The sequence below is a fragment of the Anomaloglossus baeobatrachus genome, chromosome 9, assembly GCF_048569485.1.
Source record: "Anomaloglossus baeobatrachus isolate aAnoBae1 chromosome 9, aAnoBae1.hap1, whole genome shotgun sequence".
Classification (NCBI taxonomy): domain Eukaryota; kingdom Metazoa; phylum Chordata; class Amphibia; order Anura; family Aromobatidae; genus Anomaloglossus; species Anomaloglossus baeobatrachus.
In genome coordinates, this window is record NC_134361.1 from 2,276,948 (window position 1) to 2,291,067 (window position 14,120).

The 14,120-nt window shown below is 52.4% G+C and overlaps 1 protein-coding gene across 6 annotated transcripts in view; it reads left to right on the forward strand.

The window, feature by feature from the left end:
* DIAPH2 (diaphanous related formin 2) overlaps positions 1–14,120 on the forward strand; it is a 1,791,241-nt gene that overhangs the window by 76,322 nt on the left and 1,700,799 nt on the right. For all 6 annotated transcript variants that reach the window (XR_012725273.1, XR_012725274.1, XM_075323052.1 and 3 more), the window contains one exon: positions 10,982–11,086. Coding sequence is in view for 4 of the 6 variants with exons in the window: in XM_075323052.1 (XP_075179167.1) it covers positions 10,982–11,086 (105 nt within the window). In the remaining 2 variants the exon portion in view is untranslated. The remainder of the gene's footprint in view (positions 1–10,981; positions 11,087–14,120) is intronic.

A 14,120-nucleotide genomic window follows, 5' to 3' on the forward strand; every position in this document is an offset into this window, starting at 1 on the left:
GCTAAGCATCTCTGGGAACTCCTTCAAGACTGTTGGAAAACCATTTCCGGTGACTACCTCTTGAAGCTCAGCAAGAGAATGCCAAGAGTGTGCAAAGCAGTAATGAAATAAAAAGGTGGCTACTTTGAAGAACCTAGAATATAAGACATATTTTCAGTTGTTTCACACTTTTTTGTTAAGTATTTCATTCCACATGTTTTAATTCATAGTTTTGATGCCTTCAATGTGAATCTACAATTTTCAGAGTCATGAAAATAAAACTCTTTGAACGAGAAGGTGTGTCCAAACTTTTGGTCTGTACTGTATACACTGATCGGAGGCCAAACAAGGGGGGCGCTGAGAATCTGCATATGAATGTGTATACAGAGAACTCAGGGGTGGTATGTAGAGAATCTGTGTACAGAGAACACTGGAGGGTGCAGGGAAGCCGTATTCTCAGAGTACGGGGGACAGAGAATCTGTATACAAAGAACACGGGGGGGGGGAGGGGGGTGCTGAGAAGGCTTATACTGAGAACACAGTGTGGGGCAGAGAACACGGGCGGGAGACAGAGAGGCTGAATTCAGAGAACACGGAAGGGGAGGGACTCAGAGAAGATAAATACAGAAAACATGGGGGGCGCAGAGAAAACAGACAGAAAACACGGGGCGAGGCAGAGAAGCCTTATACAGAGAACATGGGAGGACGCAAAGAAGCCGAATATAGAGAACATGGGGGGGCGACACAGAGACTCTGTATACAAAGAACACGGGGGACACAGAGAAGCCATATACAGAGAACACGAATGTGGAAGCTTCTCATCCATGGAGGGGCTCACTTACAATATGTGGGGTTTTCTCATCCATGGAGGGGGTCACTCACAATGTGCGGGGGCTTCTCATCTATGGAGGGGGTCACTCACAATATGTGGGGGCTTCTCATCCATGGAGGGGGTCAGTCACAATATGTAGGGGGTCACTCACAATATGTGGGGGCTTCTCATCTATGGAGGGGGTCACTCACAATATGTGGGGGCTTCTCATCCATGGAGGGGCTCACTTACAATATGTGGGGTTTTCTCATCCATGGAGGGGGTCACTCACAATATGTGGGGGCTTCTCATCTATGGAGGGGGTCACTCACAATATGTGGGGGCTTCTCATCCATGGAGGGGCTCACTTACAATATGTGGGGTTTTCTCATCCATGGAGGGGGTCACTCACAATGTGCGGGGGCTTCTCATCTATGGAGGGGGTCACTCACAATGTGCGGGGGCTTCTCATCTATGGAGGGGGTCACTCACAATGTGTGGGGGCTTCTCATCTATGGAGGGGGTCACTCACAATATGTGGGGGATTCTCATCCATGGAGGGGGTCACTCACAATGTGTGGGGGCTTCTCATCTATGGAGGGGGTCACTCACAATATGTGGGGGCTTCTCATCCATGGAGGGGGTCAGTCACAATATGTAGGGGGTCACTCACAATATGTGGGGGCTTCTCATCTATGGAGGGGGTCACTCACAATATGTGGGGGCTTCTCATCCATGGAGGGGCTCACTTACAATATGTGGGGTTTTCTCATCCATGGAGGGGGTCACTCACAATGTGTGGGGGCTTCTCATCTATGGAGGGGGTCACTCACAATATGTGGGGGATTCTCATCCATGGAGGGGGTCACTAACAATGTGTGGGGGCTTCTCATCTATGGAGGGGGTCACTCACAATATGTGGGGGCTTCTCATCCATGGAGGGGGTCAGTCACAATATGTGGGGGCTTCTCATCCATGGAGGGGGTCACTCACAATCTGTGGGGGCTTCTCATCTATGGAGGGGGTCACCCACAATATGTGGGGGCTTCTCATCCATGGAGGGGGTCAGTCACAATATGTAGGGAGTGACTCACAATATGTGGGGGCTTCTCATCTATGGAGGGGGTCACTCACAATATGTGGGGGCTTCTCATCCATGGAGGGGGTCACTCACAATATGTGGGGGCTTCTCATCTATGGAGGGGGTCAGTCACAATATGTGGGGGCTTCTCATCCATGGAGGGGGTCACTCACAATATGTGGGGGCTTCTCATCTATGGAGGGGGTCACTCACAATGTGTGGGGGCTTTTCATCTATGGAGGGGGTCAGTCACAATATGTGGGGGCTTCTCATCTATGGAGGGGGTCAGTCACTATGTGGGGGCTTCACATCTATGGAGGGGGTCACTCACAATATGTGGGGGCTTCTCATCTATGGAGGGGGTCACTCACAATGTGTGGGGGCTTCTCATCTATGGAGGGGGTCACTCACAATATGTGGGGGCTTCTCATCTATGGAGGGGGTCAGTCACAATATGTGGGGGCTTCTCATCCATGGAGGGGGTCACTCACAATATGTGGGGCTTCTCATCTATGGAGGGGGTCACTCACAATGTGTGGGGGCTTCTCATCTATGGAGGGGGTCACTCACAATATGTGGGGGCTTCTCATCTATGGAGGGGGTCAGTCACTATGTGGGGGCTTCACATCTATGGAGGGGGTCACTCACAATATGTGGGGGCTTCTCATCTATGGAGGGGGTCACTCACAATGTGTGGGGGCTTCTCATCTATGGAGGGGGTCACTCACAATGTGTGGGGGCTTCTCATCTATGGAGGGGGTCAGTCACAATATGTGGGGGCTTCTCATCTATGAGGGGGTCAGGTACAATTTTTATTTTTTTCTTAAGAGCGATGATGCTAAGTGTCACAGAGAACAGAACATTCACATTTCGAGTCCACGGCCGGGAATATTCAGGCTTTAAAGAAACTTCATGGATTTGTCATGAAAATGTAACAACTTACAGAATGTTTACATTGTCCGTCAGTAACCATAGAAACAGAAGACTAAAGTCTGTAGACAGACTAACCTGTGCATCTGATACAATGTACATAACAATAATCAATTTACAAATGTTATAAAGCAAAAAAAAAAGTCTAAACTTAATGATTTATTACAAATATTACAAGTTCTCTCTTTTTGGTGGCGGCCGCTCCTTGATGCCGATGATTGCAGATGTTGTTAGGTCCTGGGCACAATGGATGTTTGTGTTTTCTATGACACTCGGGCTCATCTCGGCCATCATTCGCCCTCCGTCGTCTACACATATATACCCGGTGTCATCGCGGCTGCTCCTACAAAACATCCCATTATAGCGACACTTCTACTTTACTTGATTTAATGAAGTGTCACATTGTCCTCATCGCTTTTGAACTCCTTCGTCTGCATTTTCTTTTTTTTTCTCCTTTCTTTCTTTTCGTTTCTTTACTTCCTTCAATATTCTTTTCCGTTGCATTGCACCTAATTGTCCAGCGTCTTCCCTCCTCCATTATCTTTATTCTTCATTTAGTTTCTTCTTTTTCTATTTTCTTCTCTTTATCATCTCCAGAATTCTGGGACAAAACTACTTCAATGTCGCAATGTGAATTTGGAGAAAATGTTGCTAGGTTTGGCGATTTTTCATCAGTTTTTGCCACTACTTTGGCTCCGCCATTCGCCCAGCACATAAATCATAACTGTTACTCTGGTCCTTGTCTGGCCTACATTTCTGGAGCGGTGCACAGAGGTGCGTACTGGTGAGAAGTGCCGGGTGCATCATCATTTCTTGATGAAATCAGCGCATCTTACTCCAATGCTCCCATCATTAAGACTGGGGTGTACAGTGCCAGCCTTATCGATTCAGCCCGAGGTCTTCTCCATTCTCTCTTTTGCTCCATTTCTTCTCCTTTTCCTTCATTCTAGTTTTTATTTTTCAACTTTTCTATTGAGATCTTCGTTTTCCTACTTTCTAGATTCTGTGGACCCCATGTTGTTCCTTCTCCATCAGCGCCGTCCTCCGTATCAGCTTCTTCAGTCCATGTATGTCCATGTCATCTTGCTGCCCCCCACGCCTTGTGGCTGCTTTCTACGCCTTGTGGCTGCCCCCACGCCTTGTGGCTGCCCCCACGCCCTGTGGCTGCCCCCCACATCCTGTGGCTGCTTTCTACGTCCTGTGGCTGCCCCCCACCCCTTGTGGCTGCCCCCCACCCCTTGTGGCTGCCTCCCACCCCTTGTGGCTGCCTCCCACCCCTTGTGGCTGCCTCCCACGCCCTGTGGCTGCCTTCCACGCCCTGTGGCTGCCCCTCACGCCCTGTGGCTGCCCCCCACACCCTGTGGCTGCCCCCCATTGGGACCACAACGACCTGCAATGTAGAATGATTTATACCGGGTTATCTCATTAGCTTGGGGCTCTCATTTCTAGAGTGATTTTCTGATCCCACGCCATGGGTCTATACTATTTTTACCACTGTTCCGTTAGTCTGAATTTTTGAAGTCATTTCCTATTAATAGTTGAGGAAAGTGCAGCGTCCTCTCTATCTGCTAACATGACAAATATAGTCCAGAAATAGGAGAGATCAGATACAATTAAGAGAAATGAGAAAACCGTTTTCCCCAAAACCAAGTGATATAATTGCTATCTGTCCATGCTGCCTATTTACTCCGGGCTGGCAGAGTGCTGATTATCTGTGAAGTCCTGGGCTCTGATATGGATCCATATACCTGTGTATTGTGCACAGCGTTCCCGCAGATTGGGATGCTACATATGTTATCCCACCATTAGGTCTGAAGGAGCTTTTCTTATCATAAAGAAGTACTACTACCTACTACTTTACCCTCTATTACTAAATGATAATGTGTATACAAAGGGTGTATTGCCATTTCCACCGGTCCCATCTTCAGGCCGCTCTGTTGTCACGTCTCCACTTCTGCGACAGGCCGAATCACTGTTTTCTATGTGGAGTGGAGATCACTTTCTAAAGCCTCATTTGGAGTCTCATAAACTTACAAGACAAAAAATATAAAGTGACCTCGGCTCCACCCAGCACAACGTGCGCAGTTCAGGGGGTCACAAATGTGGTCATGTGAGGCTGGACATGGCAGAAGACGGCAGACGTGGAGAACTGCACTACACCCGCTGTGTACACATTACTATGTGCGAATAGAGGGGAAATAATCACCAAACTGATCATTAGTTAATAATTGAGGTCACAAGATCCGAGACATCAAATATAGAACGACCACAGACACAATCTCGTTCCGGAAATGCTCATCTCTGAGGTTCCCATATGTTGGCAGACAGACACGTCATGACTATGGTACAGAACAGAACAAAAACAAGTCTTCCCCCCCCCACAATCCAGCAATAAAATGTGTACAACCCAATATGTCGATGGCCAGAGGTTCTGTCCAGCCAACAGCCCATGAATTACCAGCTGATTGTGAGGACTCCTGTCCTAACCACTGTACAGCTATGAGGCAGACACATTATCAAACATACCAAAGTGGTCTGCGAATGTCAATGTACTACAACTCTCAACATGCTCAGTCATCTATGCCATCCAAAGGAAACTGTATCATCTGAAGCCACCAGTGAGGGTCTGGCTAGAAATCTTTGATTCTATCATCGCCCCAATCCTCCTGTACGGCAGCGAAGTCTGGGGCCCTCACACTTACCCAGATTGGTCAAGGTGGGATTCCAGCCCAACAGAAATATTCCACCTGGAATTCTGTAAGCCCCTTCTCCAGGTCCATCGAAGCACCTCCAACAGCGCCTGTCGAGCTGAGCTGGGCAGATTCCCTCTACACCTAGCAGCTCTGAAGAGGTCACTATCATTTCAGGCTCACCTACAGAGGAGCAATCCAAGCTCCCATCACCACAAAGCTCTGATATATATACGTGGGCCAGATGAACCAGGACCCCGGGCACAGCCCTCCCAAACCCAACTGGACAAAATAACCAATCACAGCAGCCTGACAAGAACCAGAATCAGGAAGATGGTAGACGAGGGCCAGGAGAGGTATGTCAGTGACTGGAGGACCGACATCAACACCTCACAGAAACTGACCACGTACCAGAGACTACAGAGAGACTACAGACTGGCCCCGTATCTGGAGAAACTCCCGGACCCCAGAGACCGCAGGACCCTGAGCCGATATAGACTCAGTGCCCACAGTCTAGCCATCGAATCCGGCCGACACAAGCAGAGCTACAAGCCCAGGGAGGACAGACTGTGCCAACACTGTGACCTGGAGGCCCTGGAGGATGAAACCCACTTCCTGCTACACTGCACCAAGTACTCAGCAGTGAGGGACACTCACTTCAGGAGACTCTCCCATCTCTTCCCGGATTTCAGCTCCATGAAGGAGGAAGAGAAAATATATATCCTGCTGGGGGAAGAAGAGAGCGCAGTGGAGATAGCAGCGCAGTGTGTGAGCGAATGTCATAGACTTCCAGAAAGAGAACTATGATAAGTCATGGACTTCCATAGCCCCCCATCCCAGATGTGGCCCCCCAGTCCCAACCCTGGATATGCCCCAACCACCGTTACTACAGTCCCCACCCTGGATATGCCCCATCATAAGCCATGGACTTCCATAGCCCCCCATCCCAGATGTGGCCCCCCAGTCCCAACCCTGGATATGCCCCAACCACCGTTACTACAGTCCCCACCCTGGATATGCCCCATCATAAGCCATGGACTTCCATAGCCCCCCATCCCAGATGTGGCCCCCCAATCCCCACCCTGGATATGCCCCATCCACCGTTACTACAGTCCCCACCCTGGATATGCCCCATCATAAGCCATGGACTTCCATAGCCCCCATCCTAGAAGTGCCCCCACCCTGGATATGCCCCAACCACCGTTACTACAGTCCCCACCCTAGATATGCCCCATCATAAGCCATGGACTTCCATAGCCCCCATCCCAGATGTGGCCCCCCCAATCCCCACCATGGATATGCCCCAACCACCGTTACTACAGTCCCCACCCTGGATATGCCCCATCATAAGCCATGGACTTCCATAGCCCCCCATCCCAGATGTGGCCCCCCCAATCCCCACCCTGGATATGCCCCATCCACCGTTACTACAGTCCCCACCCTGGATATGCCCCATCATAAGCCATGGACTTCCATAGCCCCCCATCCCAGATGTGGCCCCCCAATCCCCACCCTGGATATGCCCCATCCACCGTTACTACAGTCCCCACCCTGGATGTGCCCCATCATAAGCCATGGACTTCCATAGCCCCCATCCTAGAAGTGCCCCCCCAATCCCCACCATGGATATGCCCTATCCACCGTTACTACAGTCCCCACCCTGGATATGCCCCATCATAAGCCATGGACTTCCATAGCCCCCATCCTAGAAGTGCCCCCACCCTGGATATGCCCCAACCACCGTTACTACAGTCCCCACCCTAGATATGCCCCATCATAAGCCATGGACTTCCATAGCCCCCATCCCAGATGTGGCCCCCCCAATCCCCACCATGGATATGCCCCAACCACCGTTACTACAGTCCCCACCCTGGATATGCCCCATCATAAGCCATGGACTTCCATAGCCCCCCATCCCAGATGTGGCCCCCCAATCCCCACCCTGGATATGCCCCATCCACCGTTACTACAGTCCCCACCCTGGATATGCCCCATCATAAGCCATGGACTTCCATAGCCCCCCATCCCAGATGTGGCCCCCCAGTCCCCACCCTGCATATGCCCCATCCACTGCTACTACAGTCCCCACCCTGGATGTGCCCTCATCCATCCTTACTACAGTCCCCACCCTGGATATGCCCCATCATAAGCCATGGACTTCCATGGCCTCTACCGTAGATGTGCCCCCACACAGTCCCCACCCTGTATATGCCCCATCATAAGCCATGGACTTCCATAGCCCCCACCCTAGATGTTTCCCCACAGTCCCCACCCTGGATGTGCCCCATCCATCCTTCCTACAGACCTCACCCTGGATATGCCCCCATCTATCCTTCCTACAGTCCCCACCTTGGATGTGCTCCCATCCATCCTTCCTATCATCCCACAGTCCCTATCAGTCATCCCCACAGTCCCTATCAGTCATCCCCACAGTCCCTATCCGTCATTCCCACAGTCCCTATCCGTCATCTCCACAGTCCCTATCCAGGAGTCATGGACAAACTATTCATCATCTCCTGGGATAGAAATGCAGAATTGTACTGATGCAATTTGTTTCCTGCATTAAATTGATGAGTTTCTTCTCCTCTCGATGTATCTACATTCAGGCAGCTGGGCAGTGTTCACACCGGCAGAAGGGTCTTGCATTAGAACAGTCAGCGGTTTATTCAATGTTCATAAACACTTCACTGCTCCTAAAAACGAAAATAACCTTTCCTTGGCATAACAAAACCGAAATAATGTATGTGTCCGGCACAGGAAAGTCAGTTCAGCCTCCATGTCCTGTCAGAGACCAGCATCACTAGGTCTCTTCACCTCTTCTCACAGCCGGTCGCTGCAGCAGTCCAGGCCACGGTCGCTTCACCGTGCAGCAGTCCAGGCCACGGTCGCTTCACCGTGCAGCAGTCCAGGCCACGGTCGCTTCACCGTGCAGCAGTCCAGGCCACGGTCGCTTCACCGTGCAGCAGTCCAGGCCACGGTCGCTTCACCGTGCAGCAGTCCAGGCCACGGTCGCTTCACCGTGCAGCAGTCCAGGCCACGGTCGCTTCACCGTGCAGCAGTCCAGGCCACGGTCGCTTCACCGTGCAGCAGTCCAGGCCACGGTCGCTTTACCGTGAAGCAGTCCAGGCCACGGTCGCTTTACCGTGCAGCAGTCCAGGCCACGGTCGCTTTACCGTGCAGCAGTCCAGGCCACGGTCGCTTCACTGTGCAGCAGTCCAGGCCACGGTCGCTTTACCGTGCAGCAGTCCAGGCCACGGTCGCTTTACCGTGCAGCAGTCCAGGCCACGGTCGCTTTACCGTGCAGCAGTCCAGGCCATGGTGGCTTTGCAGTGCTGCAGTCCAGGCCACGGTCGCTTTACCGTGCAGCAGTCCAGGCCACGGTCATTTTACCGTGCAGCAGTCCAGGCCACGGTCGTTTTACCGTGCAGCAGTCCAGGCCACGGTCGCTTTACCATGCAGTAGTCCAGGCCACGGTCACTTTACCATGCAGTAGTCCAGGCCACTGTGGCTTTATTGTGCAGCAGTCCGGGCCGCGGTTGCTCCCACATACACCAATCCAGGCTGCGTTTGCTCCCCCGTGCAGCACTCCAGGCTGCGTTTGCTCCCCGTGCAGCAGTCCAGGCCGTGGTCCCTCCCCTGTGCAGCAGTCCAGGCTGTGCTTGTTCCCCCATGCAGCAGTCCAGACCGCGGTCCCTCCCCTGTGCAGCAGTCCAGACCATGGTCCCTCCCCTGTGCAGCAGTCCAGACCGCAGTGCCTCCCTAGTGCATCAGTCCAGGTTGCAGTGGCTCCTCTTGCACCAGTCCAGGCCATGGTCACTCCCCCATGCAGCAGTCCAGACCACAGTGCCTCCTCAGTGAATCAGTCCAGGTTGCAGTGGCTCCTCGTGCAGTAGTCCAGGCAGCGGTCCCTCCCCTGTGCAGTAGTCCGGACCGCGCCCCCCGTGCAGCAGTCCAGACCGCGCCCCCCGTGCAGTAGTCCAGGCCACGCCCCCCGTGCAGCAGTTCAGACCGCGGACCCCCCCGTGCAGCAGTCCAGACCGCAGCCCCCCTGTGCAGCAGTCCAGGCCGCGTTCCCTCCCCTGTGCAGCAGTCCAGACCGCGGTCCCTCCCCTGTGGAGCAGTCCAGGTCGCAGTCGCTCCTCGTGCAGCAGTGCAGGTCGCAGTTGCTCCTCGTGCAGCAGTGCAGGTCGCAGTTGCTCCTCGTGCAGCAGTCCAGGTCGCAGTTGCTCCTCGTACATCAGTCCAGGTCGCGATTGCTCCCCTGTGCAGCAGTCCAGGTCACAGTTGCTTCTCGTGCAGCAGTCCAGGTCACAGTTGCTCCTCGTGCAGCAGTCCAGGTCGCAGTTGCTCCTCGTGCAGCAGTCCAGGTCGCAGTTGCTCCTCGTGCAGCAGTCCAGGTCGCAGTTGCTCCTCGTGCAGCAGTCCAGGTCGCAGTTGCTCCTCGTGCAGCAGTCCAGGTCGCAGTTCCTCCTCGTGCAGCAGTCCAGGTCGCAGTTGCTCCTCGTGCAGCAGTCCAGGTCGCAGTTGCTCCTCGTACAGCAGTCCAGGTCGCAGTTGCTCCTCGTACAGCAGTGCAGGTCGCAGTCGCTCCTTGTGCAGCAGTCCAGGTTGCGGTTGCTCCTCTTTACAGCAGTCTAGGTTGCAGTCGCTCCTTGTACAGCAGTCCAGGCCGCGGTTGCTCTCCCGTGCAGCAGTCCAGGCCGCGGTTGCTCTCCCGTGCAGCAGTCCAGGCTGCGGTTGCTCTCCCGTGCAGCAGTCCAGGTTGCGATCGCTCCCCTGTGCAGCAGTCCAGGCCGCAGTTGCTCCCCTGTGCAGCAGTCCAGGCCGCGGTTGCTCCCCTGTGCAGCAGTCCAGGCCGCGGTTGCTCTCCCGTGCAGCAGTCCAGGCCGCGGTTGCTCTCCCGTGCAGCAGTCCAGGCTGCGGTTGCTCTCCCATGCAGCAGTCCAGGTTGCGATCGCTCCCCTGTGCAGCAGTCCAGGCCGCAGTTGCTCCCCAGTGCAGCAGTCCAGGCCGCGGTTGCTCTCCCGACGCAGCAGTCCAGGCCGCAGTTGCTCCCCTGTGCAGCAGTCCAGGCTGCAGTTGCTCCTCATGCAGCAGTCTAGGTCACAGTCGCTCCTCGTACAGCAGTCCAGGTTGCGGTTGCACCTCTGTACAGCAGTCCAGGCTGCGGTTACTCTCCCGTGCAGCAGTCCAGGCCGCGGTTGCTCCTCTGTGCAGCAGTCCAGGTTGCGGTTGCTCCCCCATGCAGCATATATTTGCAGCTCTCTCAGTAGAGTCCACACAATGCTCCGTTCTCAGCAGAGTCCACACATTGCACAGCCCTTATAGCACACAACACTTTGCCATAGATAAAAGACAAAGTGGACGCACTTGCAGTGAGGATCAGGACTTTAATATAGTCCGGTGGTGACGTTTCGGTTCAGATAAAACTTTCTGAAGTCATGGCTTCTCTTTCTTCTGATTTATTCTATTTGACCTTTTAACTTGCAGGAAGACATGAATTTGAATGAAGAGAAGAAGGCGCCGCTGCGGCAGAAAGATCTGGCGACGAAGCACGAGATGGTTGTCCAGTACATATCAGCCACTGCCAAATCGGTACGTAGTGTCTCATTACTTTGTCCTTGGTGGTTCAGGTCTTACGTGTCACTTATATTGGTGGCACCATTGAGGCGTGAGGTGCCTCCTGAAGTTTACTGGTTAATGTCTGCTTTTTGGAGTGACGATAATGCAATGTTCTTTTCCTTTGTTGGAGAGCTGCATGTACCTACTGTTCACTGTTATCAGCCCCTTCATTCCCGTAAACTCCTGTCCTCAATAATGCTCCTCATGTCACATCTCCAGAACTTCTGGGAAGATTGACTCACGACATGTAACTAGCAAGATGGCGGCTGATCCGGCGATTCTGCTACCCAAGTTAGATATGGAGTCCAGGGAAGGAAACGAGGCAGTCGCCCCTGGAGGCTCAGTATCCCATGGTCGTGAAGATGGCAGCCATGTAATTCTGTATACACTGCCTTCACCCCTGCGACCCATGCCATTGCTGACACCCCTGTACCTTGGGATCTCCTAGGAGAAGGACTGTGAGGCTGCAGAGTAAGGGTACTTTCACACATCCGGATTTTTGCTCTGCGGCACAATACGGCGTTCTACAGAAAAACTGCAACCGGCTTTTGTAACGCCGATTGCGTTTTTTTTTGCATTGACTTACATTAGTGCCGCATTGTGCCGTAGGGGCTTGCGTTCGGTCCGGTTTTTGCCGCATGCGGCAGATTTAGCCGATGCGGCGGCCGGATCGAACGTACCCTGCAACGTTTTTTGCTCCGGCAAAAAACACCGCATCGCGCCGCATCCGGCCGCTGCGGCGCATTTTTCAATGCATCCCTATGGAGGCCGGATGCGGCGCGATGCGGAAAAAACCGCATCCGGTCGCCGCATGCGGTATTTTCCACTGCGCATGCTCAGTAGCATGCCGCAACCGGAAAAAACCGGACCGGCCGCATGTAAAAACTGATGCAAAGGATGCGGTGTTTTCACCGCATCCGTTGCATAGTTTTCACAGCCGGATTGAGCCGCAGGGCTCAAACCGGATGTGTGAAAGTAGCCTAAGTCCTGCCACCTTCTCCTCTTCTGCCCCAGTTCTGGGCACGGGTACATGTCTGCTCCTCTGGAATTCCTGCAGCTCTGGATTTGCTACAATTGTATCCAGAGCAGACAATGTTAATGTTGATGCATCTCATGGCCGGATGCTTCGCTACAATGTATCAGCCCAGATGTGTCTTTACAGGACTCTGTGTAACTGGAACAAGCTTATAAAGAGAGTGATCTGTTTTTGGTCCTTTTAGAAGAAAACCAGAGTGTTTCCATTCTGTAAAAGCAAGCAGAGGTATAGAAAACGTCAGCAGCGTCCATCTCTACAGCGGCCGGTTTTGTGAATTAATTCTTCATTTGCTGATTTATTCATTGACTTGCCCGTTTGTTGCCCAGCATACGCCCTCCCTGATATTCATGTGGGGGTGAAGACGAGGCAGTGTGAACAGGCACCGATAGCGAGTGAGCTCTGCGGGCTCTGCAATGTCAGGTGCTGGGGCTGCAGGCAATCACATGCTGCCAGGCACGGGCATCTCTCCACACCCTCTATATAATTCTGCAGGGCCACATTGTCTGGGCTGATGTAGCAGAGCTCGCAGTGCCATTCTGCTTTCACTCATGCATGGTGATTTCCCCGGACGCCTGTGTAAAACACAGATGAGATTTAGTGAGACGGCGACACACAGAACAAAAGCGGCTGATGGCCCACCATATTGTCCTCCGCATTGTCACAATATACACTGCCCCTATAGAACAATCCACACTGCAAACTCAACTCTGCTACCGATGTGGACCTCAAGATGTAGCAGAGCGGAGAATCACACATAGGTTAGAAAAAATCTCCGGACCATCAACCTCGTAATCTCCACCAGTAGCACATAGAAAAGCCCCATCCCGTGTAATATAGGCGAGGCCTCCATCCAGTGTAATATATAGGAGAGGTCTCCATCCTGTGTAATATAGGAGAGGCCTCCATCCTGTGTAATATAGGAGAGGCCTCCATCCTGTGTAATATATAGGAGAGGTCTCCATCCTGTGTAATATAGGAGAGGCCTCCATCCTGTGTAATATAGGAGAGGCCTCCATCCTGTGTAATATATAGGAGAGGCTTCCATCCTGTGTAATATAGGAGAGGCCTCCATCCTGTGTAATATAGGAGAGGCCTCCATCCTGTGTAATATAGGAGAGGCCTCCATCCTGTGTAATATAGGAGAGGCCTCCATCCCGTGTAATATAGGAGAGGCCTCCATCCTGTGTAATATAGGAGAGGCCTCCATCCTGTATAATATAGGAGAGGCCTCCATCCTGTGTAATATAGGAGAGGCTTCCATCCTGTGTAATATAGGAGAGGTCTCCATCCTGTGTAATATAGGAGAGGCCTCCATCCTGTGTAATATAGGAGAGGCCTCCATCCTGTGTAATATAGGAGAGGCCTCCGTCCTGTGTAATATAGGAGAGGTCTCCATCCTGTGTAATATATAGGAGAGGTCTCCATCCTGTGTAATATATAGGAGAGGTCTCCATCCTGTGTAATATAGGAGAGGTCTCCATCCTGTGTAATATAGGAGAGGTCTCCATCCTGTGTAATATAGGAGAGGCCTCCATCCTGTGTAATATAGGAGAGGCCTCTATCCTGTGTAATATAGGAGAGGCCTCCATCCTGTGTAATATAGGAGAGGCCTCCATCCCGTGTAATATAGGAGAGGCCTCCATCCTGTGTAATATAGGAGAGGCCTCCATCCTGTGTAATATAGGAGAGGTCTCCATCCTGTGTAATATAGGAGAGGCCTCCATCCCGTGTAATATAGGAGAGGTCTCCATCCTGTGTAATATAGGAGAGACCTCCATCCCGTGTAATATAGGAGAGGTCTCCATCCTGTGTAACATAGGAGAGGCCTCCATCCTGTGTAATATAGGAGAGGTCTCCATCCTGTGTAATATAGGAGAGGCCTCCATCCTGTGTAATATAGGAGAGGTCTCCATCCTGTGTAATATAGGAGAGGTCTCCATCCTGTGTAATATAGGAGAGGTCTCCATCCCG